Source organism: Orbicella faveolata, unplaced genomic scaffold (genome assembly GCF_042242905.1).
Source record: "Orbicella faveolata isolate gen_17 unplaced genomic scaffold, um_ofav_v1 contig_14, whole genome shotgun sequence".
In the NCBI taxonomy this organism is placed as follows: Eukaryota; Metazoa; Cnidaria; class Anthozoa; order Scleractinia; family Merulinidae; genus Orbicella; species Orbicella faveolata.
Genome location: NW_028301541.1, coordinates 18,870,001 through 18,884,909, shown reverse-complemented (window position 1 = coordinate 18,884,909; position 14,909 = coordinate 18,870,001). Strand labels below are relative to the sequence as shown.

At 40.1% G+C, this 14,909-nt stretch overlaps 1 protein-coding gene across 4 annotated transcripts in view; it reads right to left on the bottom strand.

Annotated features, from left to right (window-relative positions):
- Positions 1-662: 662 nt before the first annotated feature.
- Positions 663-14,909, bottom strand: part of LOC110064487 (phosphatidylinositol 3-kinase regulatory subunit alpha-like) — a 29,240-nt gene continuing 14,993 nt past the window's right edge. Inside the window, exons 12-24 of one of the 4 annotated variants that reach the window (XM_020771541.2) lie at positions 14,228-14,316; positions 12,553-12,655; positions 12,085-12,180; positions 11,567-11,747; positions 10,643-10,780; positions 9,172-9,290; positions 8,464-8,640; positions 6,813-6,872; positions 6,360-6,392; positions 5,887-5,943; positions 3,456-3,506; positions 2,813-2,908; positions 663-1,854 (exon numbers count right to left, since the gene is read on the bottom strand). In XM_020771541.2, the coding sequence (XP_020627200.2) occupies positions 1,659-1,854; positions 2,813-2,908; positions 3,456-3,506; positions 5,887-5,943; positions 6,360-6,392; positions 6,813-6,872; positions 8,464-8,640; positions 9,172-9,290; positions 10,643-10,780; positions 11,567-11,747; positions 12,085-12,180; positions 12,553-12,655; positions 14,228-14,316 (1,396 nt within the window). In that variant the 3' untranslated portion in view covers positions 663-1,658. The remainder of the gene's footprint in view (positions 1,855-2,812; positions 2,909-3,455; positions 3,507-5,886; positions 5,944-6,359; positions 6,393-6,812; positions 6,873-8,463; positions 8,641-9,171; positions 9,291-10,642; positions 10,781-11,566; positions 11,748-12,084; positions 12,181-12,552; positions 12,656-14,227; positions 14,317-14,909) is intronic. The other 3 variants (XM_020771542.2, XM_089286857.1, XM_089286858.1) reach the window with 3 other exon arrangements.

The window sequence follows — 14,909 nt, the reverse complement described above, 5'->3', positions numbered from 1 at the left end:
AATAGTATTTACAAGGACATCAAATTGTATTATATATTCATAATATTTACAATCGATTTGGCCTTGTGGTGTTGGCTGGGCACTTATTTAAAGGACACCTAATCGAATTGTTACAGTATGCCGCACATTCCTCAATGATTAAACTGGTACAACAGGTTTAATTAATTGTCCTGGGTCAATGCCAGTCAGTCGTCTTGACCGTGAAGGCCTGGGAAAAAGCCGTACAGGAACCGGTTCCTGTACGGCTTTCTCCCAGGCCTTCACGGTCAATTGACTTCAGTGACGTATCCGAGAAGAATTTCGCCTCGACTACTTGACCCGAAAACGATTGACCGAGGCGAAATATCGAGGACAAGGAACTACAATGTAGGCAAAGATGCAACTAAGCACAGAGTATGACCCTGATTTGTCACACTACGTAATTAGTCTTACCAAAAAATGAAACATCTTTCACTGACAAGTGATTTTTCTTGCGCTTATTCATTGTAAACAAGTTTTGGTGATAGAATGGACACCATGCGGAAGGAAACACCAGCAGGAAAGTTGAAACATCCTTGGCTCAACACCGTTATCTGCAGGTCGTGTCATACAACGTCTGCTGAGAAAAGTTGCGTGACGCTACCGACTACGAAAAGTACAGAAGTAACAAAAAACCACAAACATCAAAAATAATAATTTATTATCACTCCCAGAATTGAACCTTTGCTATGCTTGACCTAACAGGTATCAAACACAAGGCAAGGAGATCTTTCATTAGAAAAAACCTTGCATGACACAGTAGCACAAAATGACCATAGCTTCTAATGCCAATGAATACTGAAGTATTAATTTCTCACCTAATCTTTACGCAATAAAGTTAAATTGCCCAAGCAAGCGATATCTATAAACTATTTTATCCCCATCTTTTAGGTCTCGAACATTAATACAACAGCTAGAAGGTTAGGCTCAATTTGTTTTGTTCCTCAGGGGGAAGGGGTGGGGACTGGACGTCGAGCCTACAGTGTTATAGGGTTGCATCATTTTTTTTTTCTGGTGATTTACAAAAACTAATTCAAATCAAAATATATCTTAAAATAGTAGTCTATTAACGTAATTAACAAAGGGAACGGCGATTATAAAGATTGGAAAAGATCGCGAAGGATTCGAACAATTACTAATTGATAATAGCCTGTGTAAATCCGCCGCTCGCCTCAAAAAAATTGGGGAGAAAGACCTCTGACGCCAATTCTTTGGCGGGGAGGGGCGGATGTACACAGGCTAATTGATAACTCTTGCCTATTTTACTTACAAGTAAGGAAACGTTAAACTCTACTCTGCCTTCCGAGTAAATATAGAGTTGGTAGGGAGGATATTTTATTAAACTTTCGAGAAGTAATTTCCGGACAACGCGCCTAACGAACTTACAAGTTACCGAGACAATTTTCTTGAAATAAAAAGTATTTATCAATAAAAATAAATCTTAATATATAAATGATTTCTACACAATAGCGCAAAGAAAAATAAATTACAATAACAAGTTTATACTACAAGGAACTTCCCATCGGGAACTAAGAAATTCCCCAGGAAACAAGGAACTTCCCTTGTTACCCCACCCTGGACAAGCCTTCTTCGCTTGGACCAAGATTGCACGGAACACAAAGCTTCAAGTGAAATTTCTACTAGTTCCTCCCCACAAAACTCCCCAGGGGGAATTTAAGGGTTGTATCGAGTTCGGGATTATGAACCTGTAGCGTGTTCTCGTGATAATGCCGCACTAAATCAACCAACGTTGGATACGTGGTGTAATTCACCGCGAAACCAAAGCAGCCTTCCGGACCTCGCTTTACTTCAATGTGCTTCACACAACCTCTGTGCCTAAAGAAAAAATTAAACGTTACGGTAAAGTCAGAGCACGGCAGCCGAGAACTTAATTAAGCGAAAAAGCAGTCAGTTTGTCTTCGACTGTCTTGAAAATAATGTTTGCACCTCCTTTAAAGGAGCCCAGTCACGAAAATAACAGTTAAATAAGATAGAAAAACACCAGAGATAATGATTAACCATAAAGGAACAAGAATGGGTAAGGATGAAGAAGATTAATACGGATTATAAAAAACGAATTTGAAAAATCGAGGCTAAACTTTTAAATATGCACAAACCGTGACTGAGTTCCTTTAAGAATTAATTTGAAAGATCACTTCTTTCTAAGAACACAAGGAACAATGATTTATCAGTGAAACTACCTAAAGTTCGCCTTGAATTTGGGAAGAAGAGCTTTCACTATCAAGGAGCCAAGATTTCTAATGAGCTACCAATCGAATTTAGATCCATAACTTCAAGACAAGTTTCTATTTCACAAATGCTTATAATAAGTGAACATTTTTACCAATTTTGTAATTTAACCTTTTTTTGCCATATTTTCACCATAGTTTTGTTTTTTCACAGGACCCCTTTGATAACAGTATTTATACACTGATGGGCCACCCTGTTAAAATATTTGTGATAATTATTTTTATCATCATTATTATTGTTATTATTGTTGTTATTATTATCATTATTATTATTATTATCATTATTATTATCATTATTAGAGGCACACCAGGTCGTTCAATTTTCGACATCAGTCTTATCCCACTCTTCACGTGTGTACTTGTATTTATGTCAAGTAAGCATAAGCATGAGCGAAAGTCCGCCATCTTATTTTAACTTAAATTATCCATTCTGCGCATGCCTACGTATTTATGCTTGTGTTGCGGGCCTCCTCACTACCATTATGCTTATGCTTGTGCTTGTGCTTACGTAGTAGTGAAAACCAGGCAAATTACAATAAACTTACTTGAGGGCGACAGCCCATTCCCCGGGCCGCCGATTACTTTCTCTGATCATGAAAGTACCGTCGACTTTGTCTTTCAAGAGCGCTTCAGCCTCAGTCCTACAAACCATGACAACAAAAAACATATGACCAAATTCATAGGTCCCATGTTCCGTAGACCAACGTACCCAAATTCGCAATAAACCAAGCAGAAACCGTGTTTACTGATATCAAGTCACTGACCTGATATAGCTACGATATCATGCTCACTTGACCGAAAAATAAGTACGGTAAATACCTAATCGTGCCGTTTTTGGTACGCTTCGGTGCCATATCAGGCTTGTTTCGTCTCACCATGGATATTTTGGTTCGACTTAGTCTCATAAAAATACGAACCACGGCTCGGAACCATGGCTCGACCAAACTCACCTGATATGCCACCGAAGCGTACCAAAAAGGTATGATTAGGTATAAATATTAGCCAAACAAATCTCGAGAAATAGTCAAGGACAAAAAAATTCACACAGATGAAGAGCTTACAGCTCAAATTGTCAAAGCTCTCCGAACAAACTCTCTGTAACATAAAGTAATTGTTAATAAATGTAGAACACTCATGACTCGTTGTGCGATTTGGGGATAACAGAACTTAATCGTTGCAGTACACTACCTGTCAAGTATCCCAAGTAGCCACTGCGGTTCAGAGAGGTCTATATCAGGCCTATAACAAAGAATAAGAACAAAATATTAAATCAACATTATATATAGAGGATATTACATAGCGGCGCGAAGATATAAATTATATTATAACATAACTAAAGCAAAGCGCGCGCTCTGATTGGTTAATTTAGCGTCTATTATTTGCCCATGGGTGTACGCTGCTGACGTGTGTGCTAATGTTCACAAAGCAAATCTTTTGACAGACATTGTTTCCAAAGTAATGGCCGACGTCCTTCTCCCAGAAATGCGAAACTGTCTTCACAGTTGTGTGAAGATGAAACTTTATCGATTTACTAGTGTGCAGTCGGTTGTCATGAATGAATTTTCGCGCGCTTGTTTTCTCTTGTCATGTAAGACTACCCGAACATTTTTTTGTGATGTAGCTCAATAAAAGGACTTCTGTTGTTCCTATGTCTCAATGTTATGTTATAAAACAAACGGTAAACGCCATAGCGTGCACTATTGAGTTATGGATGCACTTGGGAGGTTTGCTAAGCACTCAAGAAGCTAGAGTCGCACTCGGCTATCGCCTCGTACGACTCTTACGCTTCTTTCGTGCTTAGCAACCTCCCGCGTGCATCCATAACTCAATAGTACACACTATGGCGTTTACCATTTGTTAATTTTACGAACAAGTGTAGCGAGTAAAGCAGTTATTGCTTTTAACACGAGAAAATAAAATTCATATCTTCAAGCCTGACAATGGCATCAACTGATAAAGAGTGGTTATAATGACCTATCAAAATCTCAGTCACGGAAAGTGCTGGAAACTGGTTTGTGCTATCTTACGGTTACAGTATACCTTCGGGTCGGCAATTTTCTTCAAATTTGGATTTTTGAGTCAAAATAGTGGTCGAAGAATAATCTCTAATTTCTGAAAAAAAAATTGAAAAAGGCTAAATATTGGCGGAGAAATGGCGGTTTTACGTTTTCACCGGAAGTAAAAGTTTACCTCTTGATTGACAGCCCTGTGGCGCGTATGCAATCAACCGAGACGATTTTCGCGGGAATTACCTATATGGATGTCACGAATTGACTGCAGTTGATCAGCATTGTTGTTCTGACTACCCAGCATTTTTGGTATTAGGCGTGTCTCTATTATGTTATAAGTAAACATAGACCACGTTTAAACCATGGACCAGTTCGAAAAAGCGAAAACAGCGAAGAACGAATGAAAATACATCAACGAGTGAAGAAGCGAAAGTTCGCCACGCGGATGAAGCTATAGTTATCGTATAAGGCGGACAAATATTCGTGGTAAGAGAAAAGAAAGGTTCTGTAAAAATTTCGGAACTTGACAGCAATAACAGGGATGCTGACAGAGACTCTCCTGATGAGTCCGATATCGACGAATCGTCGGACTCATTGAGACCATTTGAAATATTATCCATGCACAGTTGCCCACACACAGTTGCTCTCCGCGCTTTCTTGTGTTTGTTTCCTTCGCTCAGCCACTCTAGCGTTCGTATCCGTTTTCAGTCTTCCCCATTGTGCCAGACCAGCTTCAGGAAAAACTGAGCTACAGAAAAATTATCTCTCTGCCTTCGGTTCCTTGAGCGCATTGCGAAACACAAGAGTTTTTTAGAGATTCGCGCGTAAATTTCACCAGGAGATTAACGGTAGTAAACTTTCCCTGCCCTGATTGGCTTAGTTATCTGAGAACCCAGTTGAAGGCGTTTGTGGGCGGAATTTGTTTGCGAAGCAGAAAATTTTTCTTAGCGCTGTTTTCTCGAATAAATTTTTTCACTTGAAGCAGACACTTTAAAGAGTTATAACTCAAAGGGAATTTGTTCAATTGCTCTTAAATTTGGACAGTGGCTAGTTTAACGTATAAACTACAAAAGCGTGTCTGGGAATTGTTAATTTCGAAATACTTTTTCTTCGAGAGCGATTTTTGTACGATCACTCCACATTTTTTTAATCCTATTTCGAAAATGTTCTGTAACTTTTTACTGCAATTGAATATGCCAAAACGCAGACACGTTTTTTAAGCGCTTTGGGCCCTGAAACCGAGGAAAAAATTAAATTGGCGAAAAACGAAATTCGCTTTGACTTGTAGCTTTCGAAAGGTGATTCGGGCGCTCGCATTTAGTGGTCGTGAAAAATTCGACAATTCATTTTCTTTCAAAATTCTTGGTATAGTTTGATAGCCAGCTCCATAAGCTTTAATTTGATATAGGGGTTTAGGTATCTACAGCTTAAACTACACGCGCTACATCGCTTGCGCGCGAGACACCCCTGAAGGTATACTGTAACCTTAAGATAAGACCATCCTATGAAGGATACGAGGTCGTACATTCTCATCACCTGCGAATTTGATGTTGATTGGCAAGAGTAAAGAGAAATAAAACAATGATCGAAAAATGTTGAGTAAATCTTACACATCATAGATGTCCTCTTGGGAGTTGCCGTTTTGTAAACCATCCTGCTCAAAAGCACTGTTTATAAAAGGTGAATTTAAATTAGTACTAAGCAGTGAGAGCAAAAGGGTACAAAGAAGTAAGGGTAATCTTAGGGCCTACAGTATGGGGCCAAGTAAAATACAAGACAACTGTGACCGTGAACAAAACACAATTATTGTTTACTAATGACTGACGAACTGAAAAATAGAAACGTTTCAGTTACGTAATTTATGCACAGTGTTTGAGCTCAAACAAGAGACTGTGCACGATCGCGGACCTTCCAACATAAATCTCGGCTTCTTTGTTTGCTCCTTTGATGTTTGCCGGGCTTCATAACCACTATAAACTATGGGAAGATAGGAAAATGGAAGGAAAGAGAATAGAAGGGAAGAGAGGAAATGACAATATGTAACTAACTGGTAAGAAGTAAAACAAGCCAAGGTGGTACTTACTTCCGAATTCGTTCAGTTCCTCTGTAAGGAGAACAAAGAAACAACACAGAGTCAAAATAAATTGCGGTTTGGCTGCGAGACCCGAACAAGTTAGTGAACGCACAGTGACATGCATCGTGTAGGTGGGGGAGGGGTGGGAGGGAGGGGGAGGAGCAGAGGGGAGTGGGGAACTCCTCTCAAGATATTTGAAAGAGTGGAGTCCGTGGAGAAGGGGAGTTTTTTTCAAGTTCTAAATAGCGTTTGTATAAATAGATTCGGAGACTGTTTTCACACAAACTTGCCCACAACAAGAGTAAGAATAAACCATGAAATGTGACTACCGGAGAAGCAGGAGCGAAGAGGGGTTCTAGAGAAGGTTTTAATGGAGAGGGGTGGGACAGGAGGGCTACCTAACGGAGCTTTAAGAGTATGATAATATTGAATGGGAAATAGTGCATATAGAGCTTCACTCACTCTTCGCCGATTTTTTCCTTTACTTTCTCTATTTCCATTCCCTTGTCTGTTGTGAGAACCCTGTAGACAGAAAAACAAACATGAACGGGTTAAAATCAGTAAAACAGTAACCATCGTCTTCCGAGCTGAACCTTACCTTGCAATTATTTCACAAATAAAGAAGCCTGAGCCGTGATTGCACTGTGATCAAACACGAGGGGCATTTGAGTAAAAGAGAGAAACGCAGAAATCACGAGCCGCAAGCGAGTGTTTTCTTCATTTCCCTCATGTTCTCAAATGTCCGGAGGGTTTTGTCATTGTGAAATACACCGCTTAGGCTTCTTCATTTGCTTTATGATATAGATTTTACACGACGCGAGTACAAACAACAAAGCACACAGATCGACAAACTGACGCAATTTAATACAACTTAAGTGCTACATGCCTCGTCTTCAAAACTTTTTGCTGCTTAGCGGAGAACTCCATCACAAATTTCTTCAAGGAAAAAAAATTGTTTTTCGCCATTTCTAACAAAAAAGTTGACTAGAGGTAATGTGGCGAAAAACAATAAAACACGCTTTTTCTCTGTTTTATACTCTGATAAAATGTGGGTTCTTGACCAATCAGAGCGCGCGCAGGGTCCTATCTATATTATACAGGAAAATAATAAATTAAATTAAAACTGTTTCTTAATCAATTAACGATAGTTTGGAGAATTTTTCAAGCTTCACAACCAGTACTATTTTACTGCTGAAAATGCCATAAATTTCCGATAATTTCTTTCCTAGTCCCCCGATAATAAGCCCCTCAACTCTCAAAGAAAGTTGTAATTTCTTACACCTCGTTCCCGGGACTCTCGTCTCTCTGCTTCCTAGAAGAAGAAAGATCCTGGGAGCGAAATTGTAACTTATTACTACTTCTCATTGCAGACCTTGCTTTGTATTGTAGTACATTTAATGACGGTAACACGTATTATTTTTCTATTTGATATCGTGTTTCGAGTGTTCTACTACACCAAATTCATTTGTGCAACTAAACAATTTTTTCAGACGCAACGTCCCTCCCAAATACAGTGGAACTCCGCATTGCGGCCATCTCGTTATTAAGGCCACTTTATTCTGGACTGAAGAAAAGCTCAGCCAGATTTTTGTGGCCCTTTGTTGACAGGATTAACGGGGTCCACTGTGTAATATACAAACCCAAACATTATTAAGGCATGGGTTTTATCCCACAAAGACCTTCAACAATTAACTCATATCAGTCGAAAGCGTATTGTCAGAATTGTACGATTTTCCAGTGATACAACAAAATAAATAACGAATAAATCGGAATTTGCAGTGGTACATTCCACGGAAAGGCTCTTCTTCCACTGTTTCCAAATCGAATTGGACTTTAGAAGTGCTGGTTTTTCATTTTGTGGAGGAAGAAAAAGCGAAGAACACGAAGAAAAAGCCTCGGAGCAAGGATGAGCGCCAACAACAAACTCAACCTTCTTATGACGCCGAGTCCGGGACTCGAACCTGCGCCACAATGGTGGGGAGTTGAAGGGGGGGGGGGGGGGGGGAGAGTTCCCTCGCCACTGTGTCATCCCTGTCCCCAACTCCCGCCACCCTTCCCGCGGGGATGGCGCAGGGATGTCCCAATATTTCATTTTTCGAGTATTAATACTTACAGATAGTATTGTTGTTTGCTTCTCTGTAGCTTTATAATCTCTGGCTTGATGCTGTTCATGCGCTTGTTTAGAACACGGGTCTTCTCAGTCATGTTGGCAATTTCTTTTTCAAGAGTAACCAGGATACCTTTTGCCTCTTGCTTTTTGTGCTTTAATAACTCGTAGTTTTGACGAAGTCTGTAATTAAATAAATTGAAAAGAGCAGTCAAACAGTAGCAATTTTTCTGTACACGTAGAAAAAAAAGACTGTTTATTTTTTTTCCCAGAGGGCGCCTTAACGAATCCTGTAATCTGATTGGTTCTTAGCGCCGTCAGAATTTTCCCATCTATGCCCACGGTCACGGTAACGCGCGTGTTAAAAACGACAGGAAAAATAAGTAAGTTATTTACCGGGTCAGGGTTAATTCGTGTATTGAAAAACTGTGACCTCGGGCTTGAAAATGCTGCCCTCGGCCTACGACCTCAAGCAGTATTTTCAAGACTTCGATTACAGTTTTTCACTATACACACCTCCCAGCGGGCAAAGATCATATATGAGCGATGGTAAAGATCTTCACGAACGTTTGGCATCTTTTGCTAACACTAAATTCAAAATGTGGTACCATAAATAATGATTTGATTTAGTTCATTCGTTCCAATAAGAGCTACTTGTAATAAGCGACATTCACAAACAAGAATTCGACAAAACAGAATTGCATGTGTACTCACATTGCTCTGTTTTGAGGAGGAGCTTCCTTTTGATACGACTCGTGCAGAATAATTTGGTCATCGATCATTTTAACAATTTCACGGTGGGCATCAAGTTCTTCGTGATAGTCTGTTATTTCCTGAAAATGAAAATACGCCCTACATTTCAGACCATTTTTAACCTGCATTACAAATTGTGTGCAGCTACACCTCGTAAGTGCCACTACAGTATTTGCACGATAGAACGGTTTTCCCTTCACTGTCGAAAGTTACTCGCTTTCGATTAAGTCTTGCATTATTACGTTACACGATTGGCTTAAAATCCCAAACCACTTTGTCATCCAATTACCTTATTCTCACTAAATTTCGCGAGTATATTCATGCAATTTCGCGAAAAGTCAAACGCCATCTTTCGCGAGTATTAAATTTCGCGATTTTGAGAGGAAATTAAAATTGACGTGTATTATATTTCGCTTTTTTTGTCTATTCTTTAATATGCAGCTTTGGCCTCAGAACTGTGACAACATGATCAATATGATCGTCATCGTGAACAATAGCAAACATAACGAAGCATAAGGCACGGTATTCCACATATTAAAGACAATTACAAAGAACCAACACATGGAAAGTTTGACTGCACAAGCGAGATTTTGAAGAACTTAGCGGTAGAGGACAGTTCTGACAGCGAGAGTGATGCAGTGGAAGATAACTGATGGACAAAATCAAACAAAAACACTCCCAAACATGAAGCTGAGACATGCTGGAATAACAGTAATAAAACAACAGCTCGCGCTTGTTTTCCTGCTCTTTGCGTCAGCGACATGTATTTGTCTTTGAGTTTTGATTGGTTCACTGGATTGCCTATGTCCTTTGTGATTGGCTAGAAAGATTACTTTGGTTTTGGTTACACGACACTCAATTGTAAACCGCTCTACACATCTACTGCTCTCTGTTTCGGTCAAAACTTCAACTAAATCGCAGATGGCCCGCTTCTACTGTTGTAAGTTTCATTGATAATTCATTACACTGTACGCTTCTACGGCTCTACATTTCAGTCGATTTCAGTCATAATCTAATCTGCATTATAACTGTACATTTTGCAGTTCTACCTTTACGTCATGACTTTATCTGCATTAAAAAACTGTACACGCTACACCGAAGGCAAGGTGACTGGAAGTAACACATCAAACACAAGAACAATTGAAAAGCGTCAGTCACGTAATCTTCTGTGAACAGGAGTGTACTCCTGCAGGACACCTGTCATAAATGAACTCAGTTAAATGACCTTGCTCTCCACGAGTTCTCGTAGCTCAGTGGATAGAGGGCCCGCCTGGTGTTCGGGAGGTCATGGGTTCGATTCCTGTCGGGGACTCAGAATTTTTCTTTGTCCCACGCTCGTGTCATGTTGATTAATTCACCTTTACAGGAGTGTACTCCGTGACAAGGAATTCTTGAGCCGATTGCGTGACCTACACAAAAACACGTCACCAACCTGCTCTGACTGGACAACCTCGTTGTGGATTTTGTCATAGTCGTTTGATTTTTCCATGAACTCAACATGTACTTTTTTCAGTCTTTCTACTAGATGATCAATATTATTTCTAGGGCCTTGGCCAGGTTCTTCATCATCCTAGAAAAAAGAAAGTCACGGCACGTTACTACACAGTCACGCCAAGTTACTACACAGTCACGCCAGGCTACCACACAGTCACGTTGAGTTATTTTGGCCACGTACGAAATTACCTTTAAATCGAAGGAAACCTAAAAATAAAAGTTTCCTAAGCTAGAAAAACACCAATGAGATAACAATAAACCATAAAGAAACAAGGATGGTTAAGGATGAAGAAAATTAACACGGATTACAAACGACGAACTTGAAATATTTAGGTTAAACTTTTCAAGATCAGCAAACCGTGACGTAGCTCCTCATTAACGGGGTTTTCTTTTACGAAAATGTATGGGCGTTTCGCCAGGTCAAAAGTGGCCGTAATAAAGGGGTGACCGTATTAACATGGTGACTGTTTTGAACTTTGCGAACTCTGAAATCACCCCTCTCGCCTTAGTATGAGTTTTTGTCCGCGCGCGTAACTTCAGGTGATTTTAATTAGCCAATCGTGGCTCAGAATGTGCTCGCGTGTACATTTGAACTTCGCTGACGTAATTTTGCAGATTTTCATCTTTGTTGTATTTTTCTTACCGTGTTTAAGATTTTAGGCCAGCCTTGCCGCTGTTTTTGGAGTTTTGAGTCTAGCTTATTCACCGTTTTTAGCCATTGTGATTCGTCGCTTATTGTATGTTCCGGATTACGTGGCTGGTTCATTAAATAGTTCGTTTATTTGGAGTTTGAGCCTACAACTCACTGAATACAATTCCCAACAGTGACCGTAAGGTGGGGTTCAATTGTAATTGTGTTTACCTGATCATATTTCTGGAGTGGAGTTGAAAGTTTTACGTCCAACTTCGGATTGTAAGATGCCAGCGATCTTTTCTCGTAATAGTTGATGAGATCAACCACAGATGGAAATGTGAGCGGTTCTGAAAACCCGTAGTAGCCATCTCTGTGCAGAATACGGATCAGTTTGTTCAACCCTCCTTTCCTAAAATCACACAGAAATTAGCTGTTAATTTGTTTTATTATCAATACGAAACGAGATGCCGAGGTTTATCGATCACAAGCTTTCGACGCTATCACAGCGTCTTTCTCAAGTAAATATGGCGGGAATCTATTTGTCACGTGAGCTTGGGATGACCAAGTCACGTGCCAAAACATCCCCGTATAGGGCCGGAAAGTTCAAATCCACGGTCTCGATTGAGCGTCGGGCACAGGCACAGAATTTGGGGGGGGGGGGGGGGGTTGGGGGGAAAGTACCACGTTCTACATAGTCTTGAAACAACGAATGGTACGAAATGAGTTGAACAATGAACTCAATATACCTCAAGGTCAGTGTATACTCTCCCGGAAACCGTCGCGAGTCCCGAACGATAAATACTCCGTCTTCCTGATCTTTTAATCTCTCACTGACTGTTTCTCTGAAATGAAAGAAAACAGAGGTATCAGAGATATATAACTTATTAACCAAGCGCGACGGCCGTACTTGGAGAATATCAGCCCTAACTCTAATCCGTACAAAAACGACCGAGGGCCGATATCCTTTCAGTACGGGCCTCGCATTTGGTTAATAAGTGATTTATTACAAAACTGAGACTACCCCAAAAACTTCAAGACTGACCTCGCGGGATCATTCGGGACAGTGCCCGGTCCGATACTTCGAGAATATTGGACCAGCAATGGAGCAATCTGATTGGTTGATTTTAGATATTGGCACTCTGAACTAACTTAGTTGTGTAATCAATCAACTTGAAACCCCAAGATCAGTTTAAGAAAACCATTAGAAATCTCACTTGTTTATTTCACCCCAATACCAGGGGCAATCCTGCAATCTCTTGGCGGACCTCTCCTCTGCCGGGGTGCCCAAAGAAGGTGGTCGTGCTGATCTAGGGGGCACTGCAAATTAAAAGCAATTATAAATCAATTGTTTCGTTTTAAATGTCAATCTGGGATTAAGAATTAATGTCAATTTGGAAAGAGGGTAAGAAACAACAAGAAAGACATTCAACCTCATATGACGATCAATGAACAGTTTTGTGATTGCAGTTTACGACAGCATTGATGACTTCAATATACTACGGTTATAAGCCCTCGCCGCACCGTAAGGGGTTTCGAAGGGGGATACAGGGGTTAGCCGGGTTTTGAAGAGCTGTAGCCTCGCTAACCGTCCCCTAAGCTAAGGGACACTTTTATCGCATCTTCAATTTCTGTGTATTTTATATCTCCTATTAAATAACTGCTAAGCTAAGCTCGCTCTCATTGGTCGATAGGTGTGTTCAGATGAAAGTAAGTAAACGCGGTTGTGACATTTTAGATTCGCGCATATTTTTGAGAAATATTTTATGAAAGCAATAGAGCGCTTTTTCCGTGTTTAAATAGCCTAATCTAAACACTTGGGGGGAGGGGGATTGGGTGAATTGGGTTTGCATAACTGTCTCGAATTCTGGGGACCCTCCTCGCGTTTAGATGAGGTTATTTACACACGATAAAAGTGCTCTATTGCTTAAAAAACCGACGGAAAGGGCCAACTTTCACTCACTGCCTTCGAATGTCACCTGTAGAAGATTCCCGAGTTTTCATTTGCTTAAGATGAACATAGGTATCAGCATGACCGGGTAATTGCGAGCTTTACAAAGATAAGACGCGTTCAAAACTACTTTATATTTCACCTACGAGCTTGCAAGTGCTTCAACCAAATGTTGCTCTTTTGCGCAAAAAGGCAAGCGAGCCAACGAAAAAAATAAAAATTGTAAGTAAGGGCTTAGCCCAGGGCTCGAAATTAACGTTCGCAAACTCGCAAAATGCAAGTGATTTTGATAATCTGCTAGTGAGAAAAATATCCACTAGCAAACGTTTGCGAGTTAGAATCATCCATGTCTCCCAAAAACCTGGAAAGAATTTGCTAGTGGTCTCACCAGTTAGCTAGTGAAAAAATCATACTAGCAAAACTTTGCACGTGGACTAAAAAGTTAACTTCGAGTCCTGGGCTTACGAGCGTATAGGCCAGCTGCCCCACGGCTGATAACTGAGAAACCTTATATCCGGAGGACTTGTAAGGAAACCGACAAAAAGAATGCATGTAAATGAACCGACACGAAGCGAATTTAAGACATGATGAGTCGAGGTATTACTTTGAATAAAGACTTTCTGATTACAGGCTTTTAACTACACTCTCTTTGCAAACTCATCTATTGGAATTTCTATTCAAAGTACACTTCTCTTTGACAAGCTGGAAATTATAAAGCGTGTAGTACCCGGATGGTTTTTTTGGCCTGCAGTCACGGCACTGGCTTTTAAGAAATATTTTCGCTTTCTCGTGTTATATTCTTAACCAAATAGGAGATGGTGTCTCTACGTTTTGTGTGAAAATAATGCAGTTTTGAGGCCTAGAAAACTGCATTATTAACTGGGCATTATCAACTGTATTGCACTATAAACAACAACATTTGAACATGTCTTTTTTTGTACCTGGGGGCGTCACCTCTCTTGTCCACTCTCCATTGGTTATGAGAAAGTCAATAATTCCTACTGTGATGTCATGGTCCTCAACCAGTTTCCTGCAAAGAAGTGTCGAAATGATCTTAGTGACAAAAAACAACAACTATTTAAAAAATAGAAAACATGTACCGTGTTTCTATCGAGTTATAGAAACACGAGCGGAGAACTCGAAAAAGCTGTGGAAACACTCGTCTGCGGCTTGTGTTCCCATAGCATTCCTCGTTCTCCCAAACTTTCGCGAGTGTTTCTATAACTCGATAGAAACACGGAGAACATGTTTTCTATTTCTTTAAGAAAACACTGCGGCGAAAAAGAGGAAAACAACTTGTTAACTTTGAATATCAAAATGTAAATTCTCTTTGCCTGCACCACCATTACGTCGACAACTCGTGCTAGTTGTGTTTCCATCGAGTTATAGAAACACGATTTTTAACCAATCAGCGCGCGTATTTTCTTAGTACTGTTTTCCAAACATTAATAGAAAATACCAGTTTGTGCGTTAAACGCCACAGAACTTTAAAAGCATTTACAGTAAAAAGTTTTCAGGGACACTTCCACCAGTTTTCTATTTGACAACGACAACCTCTGCTACATCGATCAATCTAAGGCATTTCAACGTGCCATGCTGAGCAAGCAAAAGCAGTTACCAAAA